We start from the raw sequence: 18,060 nt of genomic DNA on the forward strand, positions 1-18,060 counted from the left end.
TACCGCTACCATGCTTCGTAGGACAATGAACAGACAGGATGGCGATTATTAGGATGGACAGAGGTCGTTACACTAACATGGGATTAGGTCTCCGTCTGCCTCTCTGTGGATGGGTACGAGAACGTGGCAAGTGCCCTGCAGCCTGAGCCTGAGCTGGCCGTATCGGCTTGGTCAGCGGCAGAGGAATTTTGGCCCCTGTGTTTCCCAGCTGTGACAGACAGAGAGAGGATACAATACTGAAAAAAATAGTCACGAACCGCCGCAGATTGTTGTTATTCTGCTATTTGTCAGCCCGATGGGCGGTGCTTTGTTTTTGTTTCCTTTTCTTTTTCCCCAACCCTGCAGTGACGATCCGACGGTGCGAGTGTGGCGTGTCATTCTTTTTTTTTCTCAATCTAACCTGCATGCGCTTCCACCGCGACACGCGCACCTGACACAAAGGTCAACCAAACAGAACCTGTGCCCGCCCGCCCTGCGTCGCCAGCTGGTCGTGAGCCAAGAAGAAGAGCGCCGCGTACGACGACGAACGGGCCTCATGCAATGCAATGCAATGCATCCCTGTGGCAGGACACGGCTGTTGCTTAACGCTCCGCGAGCAGCGCACCGGGATTAGAGAGCAAAGGGCAGAAGCGGCATTGCGGTAACCCATCGCTTGCCCACACGCTAATGATTGGACCATGTCATGTTACCATCCACACTACGCGCAGGGACGACGAAGAGAGGCTTTCCTCCATTGCGATGCGTCGCAGCTGCTCGATTCAGTCGTGGCGAGAACCAAGCTGGACAGCAACATGCGACCAACCGCCCCAAGCCAGCGCGCGGACACGCTAATCTAATGCAAATCCTTCGACACCACACCAACGGGCAACGACGGCTCTGCCCGCGCTGACGAGGACGCGCTCGGCTCCTCCTCCACCAACGGCCCTGCAGCGCTTTGGATTATGTTTTCTACTTGGCGAGCACTTGGGACTGGAAAGCGAGCCTGCAAAGAGAGACCTGAAAAGCACAGACCCGTGCCCGTGTCCCTCCCGGATTCGCACCCCCTAGTGGTGGTACAAAGTCTCCTGCTTGGGTTCAGTTCGTTCAGACTTGAGAAAGTGACTCTGCAACCACCAGCATCCATAAGCACCGTGTGCGTTTCAGTTTCTGTACTTTCTATGGTTGTCTGCAACTGACTGCAGTGATCTCGGTGATTTTCACGGGGCCTTTCGAGGTGTCGTCGTCCCCACGACGTGCAGCAAGGCCACGAGGATTTTGTGGGTTCTGGCGTTGTGGGACACGCATATGGATTCGGGTTTCGAGGATGCTACCAACGGGGACTGAGGACGGGCTGTACCTGTACGTGCGCTCCTTGATTGACACACCTGCCGTTATGTCCCTCCGCAACGCCGGACTGCTCGTACTAACTAACTGATCATCATCAGGTCTGTAACGGAACAGAGTACGGGACTAGGTTTGTTAGCGCTCTGTCATTGCTCTGCTCCTTTTCTTTTCAAGTTGGACAACTACCAAGAGCTTGGCTTGGCTTGGCTTTGCTCATGTTGTCTTGCCTCTTGTTCTGTTGACTTCTTTTTCATGGTATGAAATCTATTGGACTAGATTTTATCTCTTTTTTTTCTCGTTCAGTCTCTACCTTTTGGGAGCGATATGAAGGTAGCCATTCCGATGAGCCCTTGTCATAGCTGGACAGCTTGATGATGGACTGTCAAGCGGGATGAAAGGCAAGATCTGGATTGGGATGTGTCCTTGAATAGGTACACAATGGATAGTTTTCTTGGAGATCTCAAGCAGAGGTTGCATTGGGGTAGCACACAAGAGCCTCACATCTGGTCCACTGACATGAGCACAAAGATCCAAGAAAGGGTTTAAATTAGTGAGCATCTGTTAACCATATTCAAGGATAGATGGTCTGTAAAGTGGGTGTGCTTCTTAGTTGAAATTGTTGACATATGAAGTAGTTTTTCATGTCAGTCAAGTGTGACTTTCTCGAACAGTGGCGCGCAGGAACCATTTCTGCTTGAGTTTGTGCCATGTGAGCTACCTGATTTTGAATCGATTAATTGGGATACATTGGTAATTTAGGAAAGTCATGATGAGGAAGGAAGAATTGAAACCATTGGACAAGATAAATTGTACGTTATTTTGGGGTTGAAGGATGAGGATGAAAGGGTGAAGAAGGCCGTAGAGGCTGCTGCAAAGGAGGCTGCAGCACAGGCGGCTGAAACCCAAGGAGGTACCATGCCATTGGACATAGAGGGTGCAACCATTCCAATGGATGATGTCATACCAGAGGAGTTGCATATAAGTTATGACAAGGATAAAACATAAATGAAACTTGGCATTTATTACCATGATATGGATGAGTATTGGTTGGCTGTGAGGCAATATGGAATCAAGTTTGAATTGGGTACAGAGACATCAGATCAAAAACGATTTAGAGGGTTCTACACAGGTGAAGACCGCCCTTGGAGAATAGTCGGCAATCGTCAAAGTAATGAGAGAACTATCATGGTACTAACTTGTTATTTTGCATGTGTTTGTAGTGCCTGACCTGCAGCTATTTTTCATGTGTTTTCACTTGCTCATATGAACTAATTTTCACTGCTATTTGATTGCAGATCACCCTTTTAGTGGATAAACATGATTGTATATCAACCGGTAGAATAAAGACTACTACAGCTTCAAAATCCTGGGTGGCTACAAAAGTTGTCCCTATCCTCATCAAGGATGAGAAAATGGGTACTAAGAAACTACAGAAAAAGTTGGAAGATGACTACAATATCACTATTGGGTATCATACAGTATAGAAGGGAAGGGGATGGCTTTGAAACAGATATATGGGCCATGGGAAGAGAGTTTCCATGCATTGTACAGTTGAAAGGCAGAGATTGAGAAGATGTCTCTGGGAAGTGTTGTTGAGATTGATACAGAGGTTGTACAAGGGAGAGTTTACTTTCGTAGATTTTTTTGTGCACTGGCCCTTGCATTGAGGGATTCAAGGCTGGTTGTAGGCTATACCTATCCATTGATGGAACTGCACTTAATGGAAGGTGGAATGGTAATTTAGCTTCTGCTACAGGTGTAGATGGAAACAATTGGATGTATCCAATAGCCTTTGGATTCATAGATTCGGAGATTGAAGATAATTGGGTTTGGTTTATAAGTCAGCTCAATAAAACAATAGGGAATGCTTCCCCTTTGACCATCTGTACAGATGCTTGTAAAGGTTTGGAAAATGTAGTTAAGCAAGTATTCCCTCAAGCTGAACATAGGGAGTTCTTTAGACACTTGATGCAAAACTTCATCAAGAAGTATTTTGGTGACACATTTGGAAGGATGTATCTTGCTGTAAGAACATATAGAACTGTTGTGTTTAATCATCACATGAAAAAAAATTTGGATGCAAATTCTGAAGTGGAGAAGTACCTAGCTCAGTACCATCACCTGAAGTGGATGAGGTGTGCTTTCAACCCAGCCATCAAATATGATTACATAACAAATAATATTGCCGAGGTGTTTAATAACCGGGTAAAAGACTATAAAGACCTACCTATTACGGAGCTAGCCGACAAGATAGGAGATGATAATGGTACTATAGGATAAGAGAAGAAGGATGGGAGAAAGGTTTCATGGATTGTTATTACCAACTGTAAGGCTTCATCTAAGGGCAAGGACCAGAGGATTAGGATACCTGAGAGTTGTCGGTTCTGCTAGATTTTCTGCAGAAGTTTGGGACAACAGTAGAGATAACCATGTGAGGCATGTTGTCAAATTATTGGACAGAACTTGCACTTGTGAGGAGTGGCAACACACAAGTAAACCATGTGAACATGCCTTGGCTTTTCTGGCGACACAAAAGCTAAGTCCCATTCAATGATTATGTTCATGAGTACTTCTCAGTTCAAAGGTTTATAGAAGCATATCAAGGAATGATTGAACCAATGACTAACAGAAGTTAGTGGCCTAAGGTCGACCTTGGCTATGTCTTAGGGGCACCTCTCGGGAAAATGGGAGTAGGAAGATAGAGAAAGAAGAGGATCAAAAGCTTCCTGGAGGGGGTAGCGTGAAAGGGAAAGCATGAAAGGATAATAAGGAAGAGAAAGACATAGGAAAGGGAAAGGAGAAGATAACGATTAGAGGTCCAATAACATGCCCAAGATGTGGAAATAAAAGACCATAGATAGGCTAGCTACAAATATCCACTAAATGGCAAAAAAAAAGAAGTTGAGGAAGCCTAGGAAAAATAAAACAAAGCAGTTGAGAACTGATTCTAAACCTGCGAAGTCTAACAACACAAGGGGTCCACTACTAGGAGACAACCCTGGGATGCTCACAAGAAGGTAATGATGCTTCTCGTGAAAAAATTGCTTTGTATCATTGTTCGCGACTTTATCTAATCTGTTTTTATTTTTATATGCAGGCATCTACGATGCTTAGGGGAGAATGCACTTCCAATCAGAGCACTGCAGCACCTCCTGCTACTCCAAGCACACTAACAACTTCAGTTAAGATTGATACTAAAAAGATTACTTCAGAGAAGAGGAAAAGGAACCTGGAAGAGCTACTAAAACCCTCTCTTTTGTATAATGAAAGTGCTCTATTTTGTTGAACCATCTAAATTGTGCCATGACTCTGCTATTTTGTTCAGCCATCTCAACTATGTGATGACTGCTATTTCAAATTATGGTCTGCATGCTAAATGGTTACAGCCTGGACCTTGCAATGAAGTTGACTGAATTGTGAACTCATTATGAAAATGAATGAACCATGATATTGTTGCCTTGTTGGGTGTAAAATTAATTCTCAATGTTTCATGTCAATTGCACTGCAGCTAGGGGTGGTAATGGATCATGGCCCTTATGCCTCCTTCATAATCCAACTTAGCCCTATCTATTTTTAGTTTAAATTCATATTAATTTATGGCCCGGTCCTTATTGAGCCCGATCCTTAAATTTGGCTAAATTAGAGGGCCCTTTACCATCCCTAACTGCAGCACACGAATTTTGGCAGGGGCGACGCTAGGACCTGAGTCTGCCGTGGCGCTCGTCCTGTCAGTACTCAAGAACAGCTCCGAACAGCCTTATCTGGAACGTGAGCACTTAGAAAAGATATAAGGGGTAAGATTGTCATTTCACGTGGGTATGTATGGGAGAGAGAATTAAAATGGATTGGAAACAGCATAGTGGCAAGAAAAACAAGGTTGCAGGTGTTATTATTGGCAAATCGATGAAGCTATTGTTGGCAGGTGTTATTATTGGCAAATCGATGAAGCTATTGTTGGCAGTGGCAAATTGATGAAGCCAAACATTTGACCCAAATAGGCAAAAAGCTCTGGGAAGGAGAACCGACGGAGGAGGCGACGCGGTGACGGGATCGGGGACTTGGGGATTGCCGGATGGTAGGTCTGGTTAGGAGCAAAGGGAGGTGTTGTCTTTTTTTTCTCTTTTTTTAGAGAGCAGGGAGCCAGGGAGGGTGTTTTCTGTGAGCAGGCGCAGGAGAGAGAGTAGTAGGTTGGCCGTCTCGGTCCGCTCGAAGTCCATCACGACACTACGGGGGTGTTTGGGAGCACTCCACTCCACGAAAAATTGCTCCACTCCACCAACTTCGAAAATTTCGCAGCCAAACGCGTCTAGCTCCAGCAACTCCGGCTCCAGAAAAAAGGTGGAGCAGGGGGTAGATCCACGTTTTTTATGGAGTACCTCAAGAGGTGCTCCAAAAACCCCCTGTACAGACCTCCTCGTGGAGTTGGTGGGTATTTACCCACCATTACCACTCGTTACACAATAACGGTTCGCGAAACAAAAACAGCCTCCCGTCGCCCCGTCCCTGACGTGCGCCGCCCGCCCCTGCCGCGCCACCCGCCCCCCACCGCGCCGCCCGCCCCTACCGCGCCGCTCGCCCACCACCCGTCGCGCCGCCCGCCCCTGCCGCGCTGAAGGGGATCCTCAAGACCGAACTGAAGTGGCTCGACACGATCAAGACCATTTGCTGCTGCTACTTCTCTCTGAACATCTCTAAATACTGCATATAGGACTTCCCACTTGAGCAAATGCTGGTGTGTACAGGAGGAAAGAAGGGGAGGAGAGAGGAGAGACAGATATGTGGGTCCGCTCACAAAGGGTAAAATAGGCTATTCACAAGAAGTGCTCATGTTTTTGGAGCTAGAGCACTGCCACCAACCAAACACGTGCAACAGCTCCATATTTTTCTGGAGTTGTTAGAGTGGAGCTAGGAAAGTACGGAGTTGGTGGAGTGAAGTTGATTTTTCTAAAGTGAAGTGCTCCCAAACAGGCCCTACAAACAGCCCACGAAGCCATGGCCGTAAAAATGTGCGCGTAGCAAGGAGAGAAGCGCACGAAGTCTGTATGATTTCGCGGCGTACGTGTGTAAACTAGGGTCCTTTATATAGGCCTCAATGGCCATGCAGGTCGATTAGCTATTACATAGGAGTTTATAAACTGATCAGAGCTCTATCTCCAATCCATATGATCAAATATTATCTGCAAATCCTATCAGCAACCCGCAGGTTTTCACTACTGTATGAAAGAAGAAACAAAAAAAATTATGAAAGAAGAAACAAAAAAGACAAATAGGTGCATGAATAGTACATAATCTTGCATAAATTTTTATTCATCCTCAAATTTGCATGATAGTAGAAGATGACAAGTAGTATCCATTCATAATTTTAGACGAAGTTTTTATGCACATTTTGATCGATTCATAATCGTCGTTGTCTTGTTGATGCAGTGCAGTGTTTCAGTGATTCAGTTTCCACGCTTTCGGACATGTAGGATGTAGCAGGTAATCAAGCCTGTAGGTTATTGTGGGCTCATTTTAGTTGGGCGTATCTTTCACTTATGCGGACTATATGCCATTTGCAACCAAAACTGAAATTATATATTATTTGAAGCAAAACGATGATGGGATGTCTAGTTTTTCCTCGGCAGTGTAAAGTTGACTGAATGGTTTTTCCTTTCTGAGGTTGAGGAATATAAAGGTGAGTGAGTGTTGCTGACACTTGCTGTGTTGGCCCTCGCATATATATGACCACATCTCTCCAGGCGACCACCACATATCTGAATCTTGATTGCGAGCACGTCCCTATCAAGTATCAACAATAATCAATTAATCATCGATGTATCTGCTCAATTAGTTGGCGTGTCGAGCTCAACGGAACGGATACTTTCATATCGCTTCCAAAAGATAGAGACTGAACGGAAAAGATAAAGTATAGTCTAAGAGACTTGCTACATACAATTACTAAAAGAGAACTGTAGCCCAATTGAGCAGGGGGCAGGACAAACATGAGCGAGGCCAAGCTTGGCAGTTGCTTCAACTTTAATAAAACCAAAAGAGCAGTGACAGCGCTAACAACCTCACGGCGGCACAGCACGGTCCACCGAACATAACACGTACTCTGTTCCGTCAGAGAACAGTCCAGCATCATGGACAGACAGAAGGGCCTGTGTGTCAATCGAGGAAGACGCCGTTCGCAGCATCCTCGAATCTACGCATGTCCCACGGCACAGCTGCACGTCGCGGGGACGACACCTCGATCGAAAGGCCCCGTGGAAAACTGAAGATTATTACCGACATTTCAGAAAAAGGAGTGTATACACTGACGAGGGCAGTGTGCGCCGGTGGTTGCAGAGTTGCTTTCTCAAGTCCGAACTGAACCGAAGCAGGAGAGGGGTGCGAATCCGGGAGAGACACGGGCACGGGTCTGTGCCTTAATTTTCAGGTCCCTCTCTTGGATTTGGAGGGGTAACTCAGCAGCGGGAATGCGCTGGATTCAGAGGAAATTCTAGTTTCTGGAATGTTTTTTCTTCTAGCTGCCTTTATCTATTGTTGTTCTGGTTTTTCCTTCACCTCTTTTAGAAATCTGAACTGTTCTAAAACGAAATTTTATTGTTAGCTGATGCCATTGAACTTAATACCTCAAGTAGCACTGTGGTTTATCAAAAAAAAAAAGTAGCACCACTTTTGAACCCAAAATGCTATTTTTAGATTCTTCGCTAGTGTTGATGGAGCTATACCTGAGCATTTTTTGTCCAGCCCCCGCTGGGATTTGGTCCGCCCACGATGACTATGGGATTGGCGTGGGCAGAAAAATTAAGCCCGAAAAGATTCAGGCCAGCTCGAGCCCAGCTCGAAAAATCAGCCCAACACCGCCTATGGAACGGTCGTGGGCATGATTTGTCAGCCCGAAATGAACCGGGCTTTTTTTCAGCCCAGCCCGAGAAATATGGAGCTGGTGGATAGATGAGTGCCATTGCTAGAGGGACATTTTGATTTTAACGGTTCCCATAGACAACACAATGTTTTCCGTTCATGCAGCTTCTTGACTTGACGCCTCTTCTCCTTTGTATTTTACTAAATCTCATTTTCAAGTGAAGCATGAAAATTGCCCTATTGGTTTCTCTGAGCAGATCTTTTTTTCCTTATCAACCGTGGTGATATTTCCCCATTAGAAGTCATGCTATGTTAACTTGAATCTATGCATATTCTTACTAATATGTTAAGAGCAGAAGATCATCAGCGATGGGCACACAAACAAACCGCAGCCGAAAAAGGAGGAGCCAGGAGACACAGCAGAAATTGGGCCGAGCTGATTTAGACGCAGACGCACGCAACGCTCCCGTGCGCCTCCGCCAGCTCGGATCCTGCCGCTCGTTCTCGATCTGACGGCTTCGGTGGCCGCCGGGGTGGACGTAAACGAAATACCGTCCACCCCCGGTCGGTAAACGAGATACCGAACACCCCCTGTTCCCCGTCGCCGCCGCGGTCCGCCTCCTGCGGTCCTGCCGCCTTCCGACGGTCGTGGAGCGGCGCTTGGGGGGGTGTGTGTGTGTGGGTGGGGGGGGGGGGGGGGGGGGGGGGGGGGGGGGGTGATAGGACCAAGTCTTCTGTACTCGCGCACATCAGGGGCCCTCCTCGATCTGTAAACGAGATACCGAACACCCCCTGTTCCCCGTCGCCGCCGCGGTCCTGCCGCCTTCCGACGGTCGTGGAGCGGCGCTGGGGGGGGGGGGGGGGGGGGGGGGGGGCGCGGGGGTGCGGGGCGGGTGATAGGACCAAGTCTTCTGTGCTCGCGCACATCAGGAGCCCTCCTCGATCAGTGCTCCTCGAGTGGCTCCGGCTGGCATTTTTGCGCCACGCCGTCTGCACTCTGTAGCATGCATGCCGACGATGGCCTCGCCGCCGTCTGCACACGGACACCGCCGAGCAGGTGGCGCGAGCGCAGCGCCGCGTCGCCGTCCTGCAGCACCCGGGCGTTCACTCTGATCCAACCACGCGCGCAGCTGGTAGCTGAGGCTTGCCGACGGCGCTCCTCGTCGACTTCAAAGTTCAGAGGCGGCCTCTCCGTCCGGCCGCCCGGCGTTGAGTCTTGGACGGGGTGGCCACGAGACGTTCTCCAGCCACCACGCACGGCTTCCTCCAAGACCGGGTCTCTAAGCGCCGCCACCGCGCACTATGCTCACGCGCTCGCCAGGCCGCCGCATCTTGCCACGACTCCTGCGGTTGATCTACCTCTCGTTTGTGCAATTCCCTTCAGTTGAGACGGTTCAGCTGACAGCTCGCAACTGGATTCACACTGGCCATCACCAAAGATATAACCTTGGTGACATGCACAGCAGGCAAAGTCCCAAACTTTCCCAAGGTAGAAACACAGACACGTCGCTGCTGTCACGAGTCACGACTCACTTCAACCACACAACAGAGACGCGAACGCACCTGCCATTGATGCTGCAAATTAAAGCCTCCTTGCCTGCAAATCGTAGAGGTTGCCAAGTCCATGCTGGCGTGGCCACCGCCGATCGAGCCTCTGATGTAATCGTCATTCAGACTTAAGCATCGTCATTCAGAAGCGTCTCTGACGTAATCTCGCCTCGTCCAGCCGCCAGAATTGAAGGACTACTCCTCCATGTCCATCGCCTCCCTCTCCGGTAACGCACGGCGAACGATTCATTTTCTGGGCCTCAGCAGTGGTACACTTGGCCGAGCTGATTCCTATGGGCCCACGCGAGGCTCCCCCTCGCCTCCGTCGGCTTCGGATCGTGCCGCTCGTTCTTGATCTGACGGCTTCCGTGGCCTCCGGGGTGGACGGTACCGTCCACCATCGATCGGTCCGCCAGGTTCCCCGTTGCCGCCGCGAGCCCCGCGATCAGCTCCTTCCCACCGCCGTCCGCCGACTGTTCAGCGAAGCTGGGTGACGGGACCCGGTCGTCCCGCTGCGCGGACATCAAGATCCCTCGAGCTGTGCGCCCTGAGCGGCTCCGGCTGGCATTGCCGCGACAGGACCGTCGCCGTCTGCAGCATGCATGCATGGCGATTCTCGCCCGCAAGTAACACGACCGGCGTCGGCGCCGTCTCTACAGCAAGAAAGGTTCCAGAACACGCCGGCCTAGCACGTCGCCTCCCCATTTTTCACGACGCGCGAATCGCGCAACTGTTTTGTCCGGCGACGCGATCGGCCATGTGCTGCGCGTCCATCGCTGCCTTTCTAGGCGTACGCACGCACTGCCTTTTTCTTGCTCGGCGTGGCGACAGTCCTACTAGTTTGTAGATTTAGTACGATCTAGGCCGTCTCACATGGCCTAATTCAGCTAACCGGGCCTCCTCTAGGCCGTCAGCTTTGGAATTTTTTAACTGCTATATATAATCTGGTGTTGCTGGTCGTCTACTCCCTCCGTTCCTATCGTAGGTCATTTTAACTTTTCTAAGTTCATAGATATTATTATGCATCTAGATATAGTGTAGTTCTCACCTATGAATCTAAAAAAAGTTAAAATAACCTACAATTTGAAACGGAGGGAGTACAATTTGCTGGTGAAATCACCGTAAACTAAGCACAGTGTAGTTCTCACCTTAGCTCACGCACCACTAGCTAACAGCGAAGCTGCTGATAATATGATAGTTCCAAAGCGTGCGCCGTGTTTTTCCCCTTCCCGTGTTAGCGTGAGGCTCTGCATGAAAGTGATACGTGTTGACATTGTTGTTGTTATCATTTTATTCATCTATTGTATAGTCGACACGACGTTTTTTGTTCTCATGTGGAGCGGTGAAGATATGATAACACCCACACGTCTCGCTACGAGCCTACGACTACGATGTGTATAACGAAAAGGCAGGGCGTCGCCGGGAAGCACGTGCGGCACGAACACAACACTAGCTTCTGCCGCTCGATCGCACAGACTCGCAGGCCGTGTCATGCGTGCAGCCGTTTGTGGAGCCGAGCGAGGATGCTGTCGTGCACGATGAGGGACACGGGAGAGTGGCCGGGGGAGAACAAGAATCGGATGCCACCGGTGTGGCCCATATGTGCCGCGCCCCCATCGCCGCTTTCTAGCGTACGTCCACACGCGCGCGCCACCTTTTTTCTATAAACCTTTTTTACGGCAAAGCCGGTGTTACTTGTCGCCCACATTTTCGTAGTTTAGCTGGGCGGTTATTAGCTGCGTGATCAATGGCCACAGTTCCATTATTCAAATTCGCAGTGGGTGTGGGTGTGGTTCCAGTTGTTACCACGATTGGCCATTCAGGACAGTGACGTTAACACAAGATACTGCAATCGAAAGGACACCTTGTTGTCGTGTGGAACGGTAGAGATAACACCAACCCACATGTCAGTTGTCGCGTCTGACGACTACGATGTGTTATCCGGGTGTACTACGTGGCAAACAGGGCGACACTGCAGCTGCAGGCCACGCCTACCCAATCGCGTGATCGCACGCACGCCGTGAAAGTGAAAGCTGGCCCAGCTTTTGCCTCATGTGTAGCATGTGCGCGTATCCTCGCTACAAAACAAACATTTCTCTCTCTCCCAGCTTTTTCTTGGCCTCAACCAACTCAACTGTATAGCCACAAGAACTAATAAAACGCGTGCGTCCACAGCGCAAGCTGCTGTGGGGCTGCTATATATTCGCGCACCTGGCAGCTCAAACACCTCACGACATCAATTCCTAGCTCTCTTGCAATATCTTCTCTATCTCAGTCTCTCCGAGTAGTACATACACAGACATACACGCTCCGAGAGAGGCAGATACTTGCAAACTAAAGCACAGAGCTAGCATGATCCCAAGAGCGCCAAGCCTCTTCCACCTCGAGGAGGGGGTGGGCGCCTCGACCTCGACGCCAATGGCGGCCTCATCCGCCGGCGAGCTCGTAGGGCTCCGCCTCATCATACAGCCGTCGCCGAGGAAACAACAGCTGCCGACGGTCCTGAGGAGGTCAGCGGTGAGGGTCCCGGCGGCGGCGACGGGCGCGTCCAGCAAGTGCCACGAGAACGGCAGGGTGTTTGTCGGGCTCGAGTTCTTGAAACGCTGCTTCTGCTGCCACAAGAACCTCGACGCCACCATGGACGTCTTCGTGTACAAGTAAGAATCCCTGCCACTATCCAATAACCTTCCTCGATCTCTCAGGAGCTCGTTCACTCTCGAGCCTAGCTCGACCGTGTGAGTTAGTGACTCATGTGGGTTTCGGGTGACTTAATTTTGCAGAGGAGAGCAAGCGTTTTGTAGCGCCGAGTGCCGGTGCCAGCACATAGCGAAAGAGGAGCGGCGAGAGATCGAAATGCTCATCAGGAAGCGCCGCGACGCGTTCCACCGGCGGCACGCTGCTGCGGCGCCTAAGTTGCAAGGAGCAAATCGGTTCATGAGACTGCAAACCGCCGCACGATGATAAACATATGTTAAAACGCTGTATAAATACTGTTGCCTTCTTCCATTTTACAAGTTAGGAGTGCGTTCTTCTTCAGTATGAATCGAAGAAAGATGTCAGTGGTGAGCGGATGGTACTGCTGGTTGACCTTTGGCCTGGGTGCCAGGAAAGACGACTTCCTTCTCTTTTTTGAAGCAAAGGAAGAGGCAACTTCTGAATAATAATAGACTCAGACAGCATCATACGGTTCATGGCTTATGGCGCATAACATTTTCCATGAAGCAATGTCTTTATTTGGCATATTCAATTAACTACTCCGTCCGTCCCAAAATTCTTAAACTATTCTAAGTTTATCATTCCACTGTGCCTCTAGCAGTAGCCGGCATGGAATGCAGCAGATCAAAAGTCAATGGAAGAAAGAATGAAACGATCATTGCTGTTCAATGTTATCGTGCGTTCTGATCAAACAATCGGATTGACGTGTATCAGATCACCAGAAAAAAATATAAAGAAACTAAAGAGGAGACGTTACATTTGAGAGAATCGAAAACGGACACAAAAAGGGAAGAGGCGCATCTAGAGAGCTGGATTATTACTGCAACCATCTTATTGTTGTTACATGTGGATCGGATGGGCGACACTAGGGCGGGCACACGGGATCGCAATGAGGGCACTTGGCCCTACACTCACGCATCGTGTCGTAACACAGGGATTCTGGCCTCTCGTTCCAGCAGCAGTAGCAGTCATATGGCTTCGTATCACACTCCATCTTGGCACAAAATACCAGCTTCACCTTGCTCTCATCGAATGTCGCTGTAGCATTATTGCTCATCTTCCTGAGGCTATACGCATGGCTCCTTGCAGTTCCAACCTCGAGAAGGTGAGGACGACCCGCTTCAATTAGACGTACGTGTTCAACAGCACGCGGAATATGTATATATACATCTAGATTCAATCAGTGATAAAAAAAATAATGAGAAAAAAAGAAACAAAGATGGTGAGATGTAACTTACACCGGACGGGCGATGCAACCAGGATCACCAAGAGTATGGCCGTCATCACCATGCACCCCCAAGCCACCGCACCTGTCCCCCATGTTCATATTGGATCTGATCGAAGTTCTGAACGAGATGATTCAGAATTTCATACTGAAGGAACTCAAGGAACCTCGAGAGAAATAAACTAACCCCTGCACAGAATACCGGATCTCCTCCCAAATCAATGCATCCACCGGCTCCTGCAGACGTGGAGAGGGTAATCTCGCTTGCATGCTTTGTTTCCACAGTTATGGCTACCAGTAGTGTTTAAGTACCAGCGAAAGGCAACCCATGAACAAAGGCATAGACGTTAACATGACCGTTGCAACGGGCGCCAAAAAAAAAAGTTTTCACGAGAATATACAGTCGTTCATTGTCGCAAATCCGGTCTTATTATGAGAAAATATATAGTCGTTAGTACTGTCGACGTTGTGAGCTGTCTGACCCTTGTAGAGACACAGGCCCATAAACGGCGTTTCAGCCGCGCGAGAAGGGAACACGGAGAAAAAGGCCTGGCAAGCCCATGGAACGGAAGGGCCCAACAACACAGACACGCCATCCGAGCGGGCCTCATCGAGGATATCCCTTTTTCTGGCTCGCTAAATCGTACGCAGACAGCGAAAAATACAGCTTGTTGCCACTGAAATTATTCTATTCAGTTGCCTGGCAGTTTCATTCCTCAGTTGATAAGCTTGGAGTTTGCGTGGACCTCTGTTCCCTCCCTACGCATAGCGAGGAGCATGACACGAACCGCAGCTCTACTGAGTACCTTCCAACCATGGCAACCGACCAACCGTAAATTCAGTCATTGGCATGGCAAACGCAACACAGGGAATTATCGACGTGTGGTCCCATGGAAATAGATCATCCAAGGACACACTTATTTCCCTCCCAAATTTTAGAAGCTACTTTATGGTCCAGATCAATATGGTAAAAAAAACCACCTAAGATGCTTATCATACTACCCACTAGGGACACTAGCTACTTTATGGTCCAGATCAATATGCTCATAACACATGCATTAGAGTGTATAATTTGCATAGACAATCGATCAAGTCTGTATTGTTTTCACCCCTCACATTAAAGAACTTTGCACGATCTGGTTTGCTTGGGCCCCGTGTTGTAGTAACCCTGGCTTCATCCCTGCTACCCACTACTCAAATACTCGAGCCTTCGATAACTACTTTACGGGCCGCTCCTCCACACTTTTTCTTTTGTAGACCATCCAAGACTCGAACATCTTTTATCATAGTACCTACTACTCAGCCGAGAGTGACGGCGTCGCTTTGGTTGGGCAGGACGGCGAGGGCTGGGACGTTATTCATCAGGAATTACATATTATTCACGAAAAATCAGGAATTACATATGTTTGCTCCGCTCAGGTGCTGCAACGGACCGAAAGAATGGAAAAGGGCCTTTCAGTAAACTAACTGCCCCAAAGTTGGGCCCTTCTATAAACACGTTTCATCAGGCCCTTTTAGAGAAGAACTCAAAGGGCCTGACTAGCCCATAGAATGGCCCAACAACAAAAAAAAAAGTGTTGAAGACGCGCCATCCGAGCGGGCCTCCCCTCATCGAGCATATCCCATTTTTCTGGCTCGCTAAATCGTAGGCACGCAGGCAGCGAAAAATACAGCTTGTTGTCACTGGAATCATTCTATTCAATATTCTGGCATTTTCATTCCTCGTTGATAAGCTTCGAGTTTGCGTGGACCTCTCTTCCTCCCTACACGGCTACGCCTAGCGCTGAGCTTGTCGAGGCCTGAGCTCAGCTTGGAGACAAAGTGAGGTCCGTCCTCCTAGTCCTAGTCCAACGCAATACCGATACCGCTTTTCCCGAAACTTTGGCAAGCCGCAGTCGTCCTCGTGCCTGGTTTGGCACTTTGGCTCGGTGATCATTGACATCATGACCCAAGAAGATGTATCTGGAAGACTTGTATATTTCCCAAATTGCGGCGATATGTTTATTCCAAGTGCACGTACAGTACTGTTTGCAGACCGAAGACAGGCACTCTTTCAGTTTAGTTTACCTCGATTTCTTTATGCGGGCCCCACTTTGAAAAGTTGAAGGCCTCCGGTCCTCCACTCCACCCCACTTGCTAACTCTGTCAAATCATCATCAGCGCTAATCCTTCGGTCTTATCGCTAAAGCTCAGCCCACTTGCTTAGTTTAGCAAGGGGTTTAGCGGAGTGGTTAACAATAACACACCTGATTAGAATAAGCTCCCAGCTGGGCCACTTGCCAATACAGCCTTCCCACAAACTGGGGGGCGGAAGGGAGGAGGAGGTGGTGGTTCCGGTTTGGCGCCGCTGTCGCGGGCACCCGTCTCTGGGGCGTCGCGTGTGGCCGCCTCGCCACGGGCTCCAAGAGGCAAGGCTCTCTTCCTGCTCCGGCGCGTGGCGGGCACACGCCCTCCTCCTCGAGTCTTCGGTGCGCTCAGCGGCAACACGGTGGGCCGCAGAGTGGAGACCGTCGCCGAGCATCGCCGAAAAGCTCAAAACCGCGGGCCGGGGCGCCCGGCACGCGCGGACAACTTGACCCCAGCCGGGCCAGGGCGCCCGGGTCTACACGTCTGGCTGCCTGTTGCCGTCGCTGTCCCCCGCCGCGCCTCGCGACAGCGGCTTCAGCGCGGACGCAACTTGGGAGGAAGGCAAGAGGCAGATGCATTGCACCTCCTGCCCAACCGCCGAAATAGCGATGGCGACGAGGGGACACGAGCATGCGGGCCCTTACCTGCGTGTCCGCGGCGGCCGGCCTTATCCCCTCACACGCTGCGATGAAGCTGCACGCCCCGCTCAGCTGCTCTGCTCTCCTCGCCCCGCGAATTTTGGAGCTCCCACGCCATGCCATGACCCACCGCTTCTTCCTCCTAGCCCAGCGCGTCCTCCCCCTATTTAACAGCGCCTCCTCGTCGAGCCGAGACCACCCATTCCAAACCAAACACAAGAGCTAGCTAGCGTCCGACTAGTGACTCGCGTCAACAACCAGCAAGCAGAGAGGCAAGAACCCAAGAGAGAAAGCAAGATGTGTGGTGGTGCGATCCTCGCCGAGCTCATACCGAGCACGCCGGCGGGCCGCGTCACGCCGGGCCACCTCTGGCCGGCGGCAAGCAAGGGCAAGCAGCAGCGGAGGGCCGACGACTACGAGGCGGCCTTCCGGGAGTTCGACGAGGAGGAGGAAGAGGTGGAGAGCAAGCCGGCGTTCGCGTTCAGCGCTTCCTTCGCCGCGACGAGGAAGCTAAGGAGGCAGCAGCGCCAGGAGCTGGCCGCGCCGGCGCCGAGCAGGCGCCGCAAGGCCGCCCAGTACAAGGGCGTCCGCCGCCGCCCGTGGGGCAAGTGGGCGGCCGAGATCCGCGACCCCGTCAAGGGCGTCCGCGTCTGGCTCGGCACCTTCCCCTCCGCCGAGGCCGCCGCGCTCGCCTACGACGCCGCCGCGCGCGACATCCGCGGGGCCAGGGCCAAGCTCAACTTCCCCTCACCCGCCGACGCCGTCCAGAACAGCCGCAAGCGCGGCCGCGCCGCCGAGGTCGTCGACCTCGTCGCCGACGAGGAGGACGAGGCCAGCGAGAGCTCCGATTCCGGCGCGCTCCCGGACTTCTCGTGGCAGGGCGTGTCGGCGTACGACGAGGAGGCCCCCGCGGCGCACCCCGCCCTGGAGGCCGCCGACCAGAGCAGCGGTGGCGCTAGCAAGCGCCAGAGGACCGAGCCGGAGAGCGCCAACGACGAGGCGTCGCCCCGGGCCTCCGACTCCGAGTCGGACGCCCTGTTCGACGCGCTCATCTTCGGCGACCAGTTCGCCTACTTCAACGGCGGCGCGTACGAGTCCCTGGACAGCCTGTTCAGCGCGGACGCCGTGCAGGGCAGCAGCGCCGCCGTCGCGGCGGACGAGGGGATGGGCCTGTGGAGCTTCGACGACGGCTGCCTCGTCGAGGACAACCTGTCGTTTTAAGCTTCCTCGCCTGTGGTCATGTCTTGTAAACTACGGATGGTTTTGTAAAATTTTGTCTAGTTTGAAACCTTCAATCGAGGAAGAGCTGCAATTACCGTTCTCTTAACATCTTTCCCGGATCGAGGAAGAACAGAAATTACCGTTCTCAAAAACATGTTGCTCTATCCTTTCACATCCAAGCGTTGATAGTCATCTAGCCTTTGATGAGGAATTCTATTGCATCAAGTCTTACTGACTGCTTGAGTTGATCAATGTTAGTTCACAAAGAAAAAATGGTTTAGGGGGTGTTTTTTTCTAGAGCTAAACTTTAGCCCTGTCACATTATTAGTCTTAATAGATTCGTCTTGTCTAGAACGTGTCACATTATTAGTCTTAATAGATTCGTCTTGTCTAGAACATCTGCAATTAGATTTA

The 18,060-nt window shown here is 50.6% G+C and overlaps 2 protein-coding genes across 2 annotated transcripts; both read left to right on the forward strand.

The window, feature by feature from the left end:
* The first annotated feature begins 11,928 nt into the window (after nucleotides 1-11,928).
* Nucleotides 11,929-12,911, forward strand: LOC117839275 (FCS-Like Zinc finger 17). Its single transcript, XM_034719582.2, has 2 exons — nucleotides 11,929-12,377; nucleotides 12,501-12,911. The coding sequence occupies exons 1-2, from the start codon at nucleotides 12,073-12,075 to the stop codon at nucleotides 12,679-12,681; spliced, it is 486 nt and encodes a 161-aa protein (XP_034575473.1). The 5' UTR covers nucleotides 11,929-12,072; the 3' UTR covers nucleotides 12,682-12,911.
* Nucleotides 12,912-16,490: 3,579 nt separating this feature from the next.
* Nucleotides 16,491-17,752, forward strand: LOC117839274 (ethylene-responsive transcription factor ERF073). Its single transcript, XM_034719581.2, has one exon. It carries the CDS (start codon nucleotides 16,723-16,725, stop codon nucleotides 17,644-17,646), a length of 924 nt encoding a protein of 307 aa, XP_034575472.1. The 5' UTR covers nucleotides 16,491-16,722; the 3' UTR covers nucleotides 17,647-17,752.
* Nucleotides 17,753-18,060: the final 308 nt, after the last annotated feature.

The sequence above is a fragment of the Setaria viridis genome, chromosome 9, assembly GCF_005286985.2.
Source record: "Setaria viridis chromosome 9, Setaria_viridis_v4.0, whole genome shotgun sequence".
Classification (NCBI taxonomy): Eukaryota; Viridiplantae; Streptophyta; class Magnoliopsida; order Poales; family Poaceae; genus Setaria; species Setaria viridis.

Coding starts and splice junctions, on each gene's coding strand:
- LOC117839275 (XM_034719582.2), top strand. CDS start 12,073: ATGATCCCAAGAGCGCCAAGCCTCTTCCACCTCGAGGAGGGGGTGGGC. Junction 12,378..12,500: donor ATGGACGTCTTCGTGTACAA/GTAAGAATCCCT, acceptor TTAATTTTGCAG/AGGAGAGCAAGCGTTTTGTA.
- LOC117839274 (XM_034719581.2), top strand. CDS start 16,723: ATGTGTGGTGGTGCGATCCTCGCCGAGCTCATACCGAGCACGCCGGCG.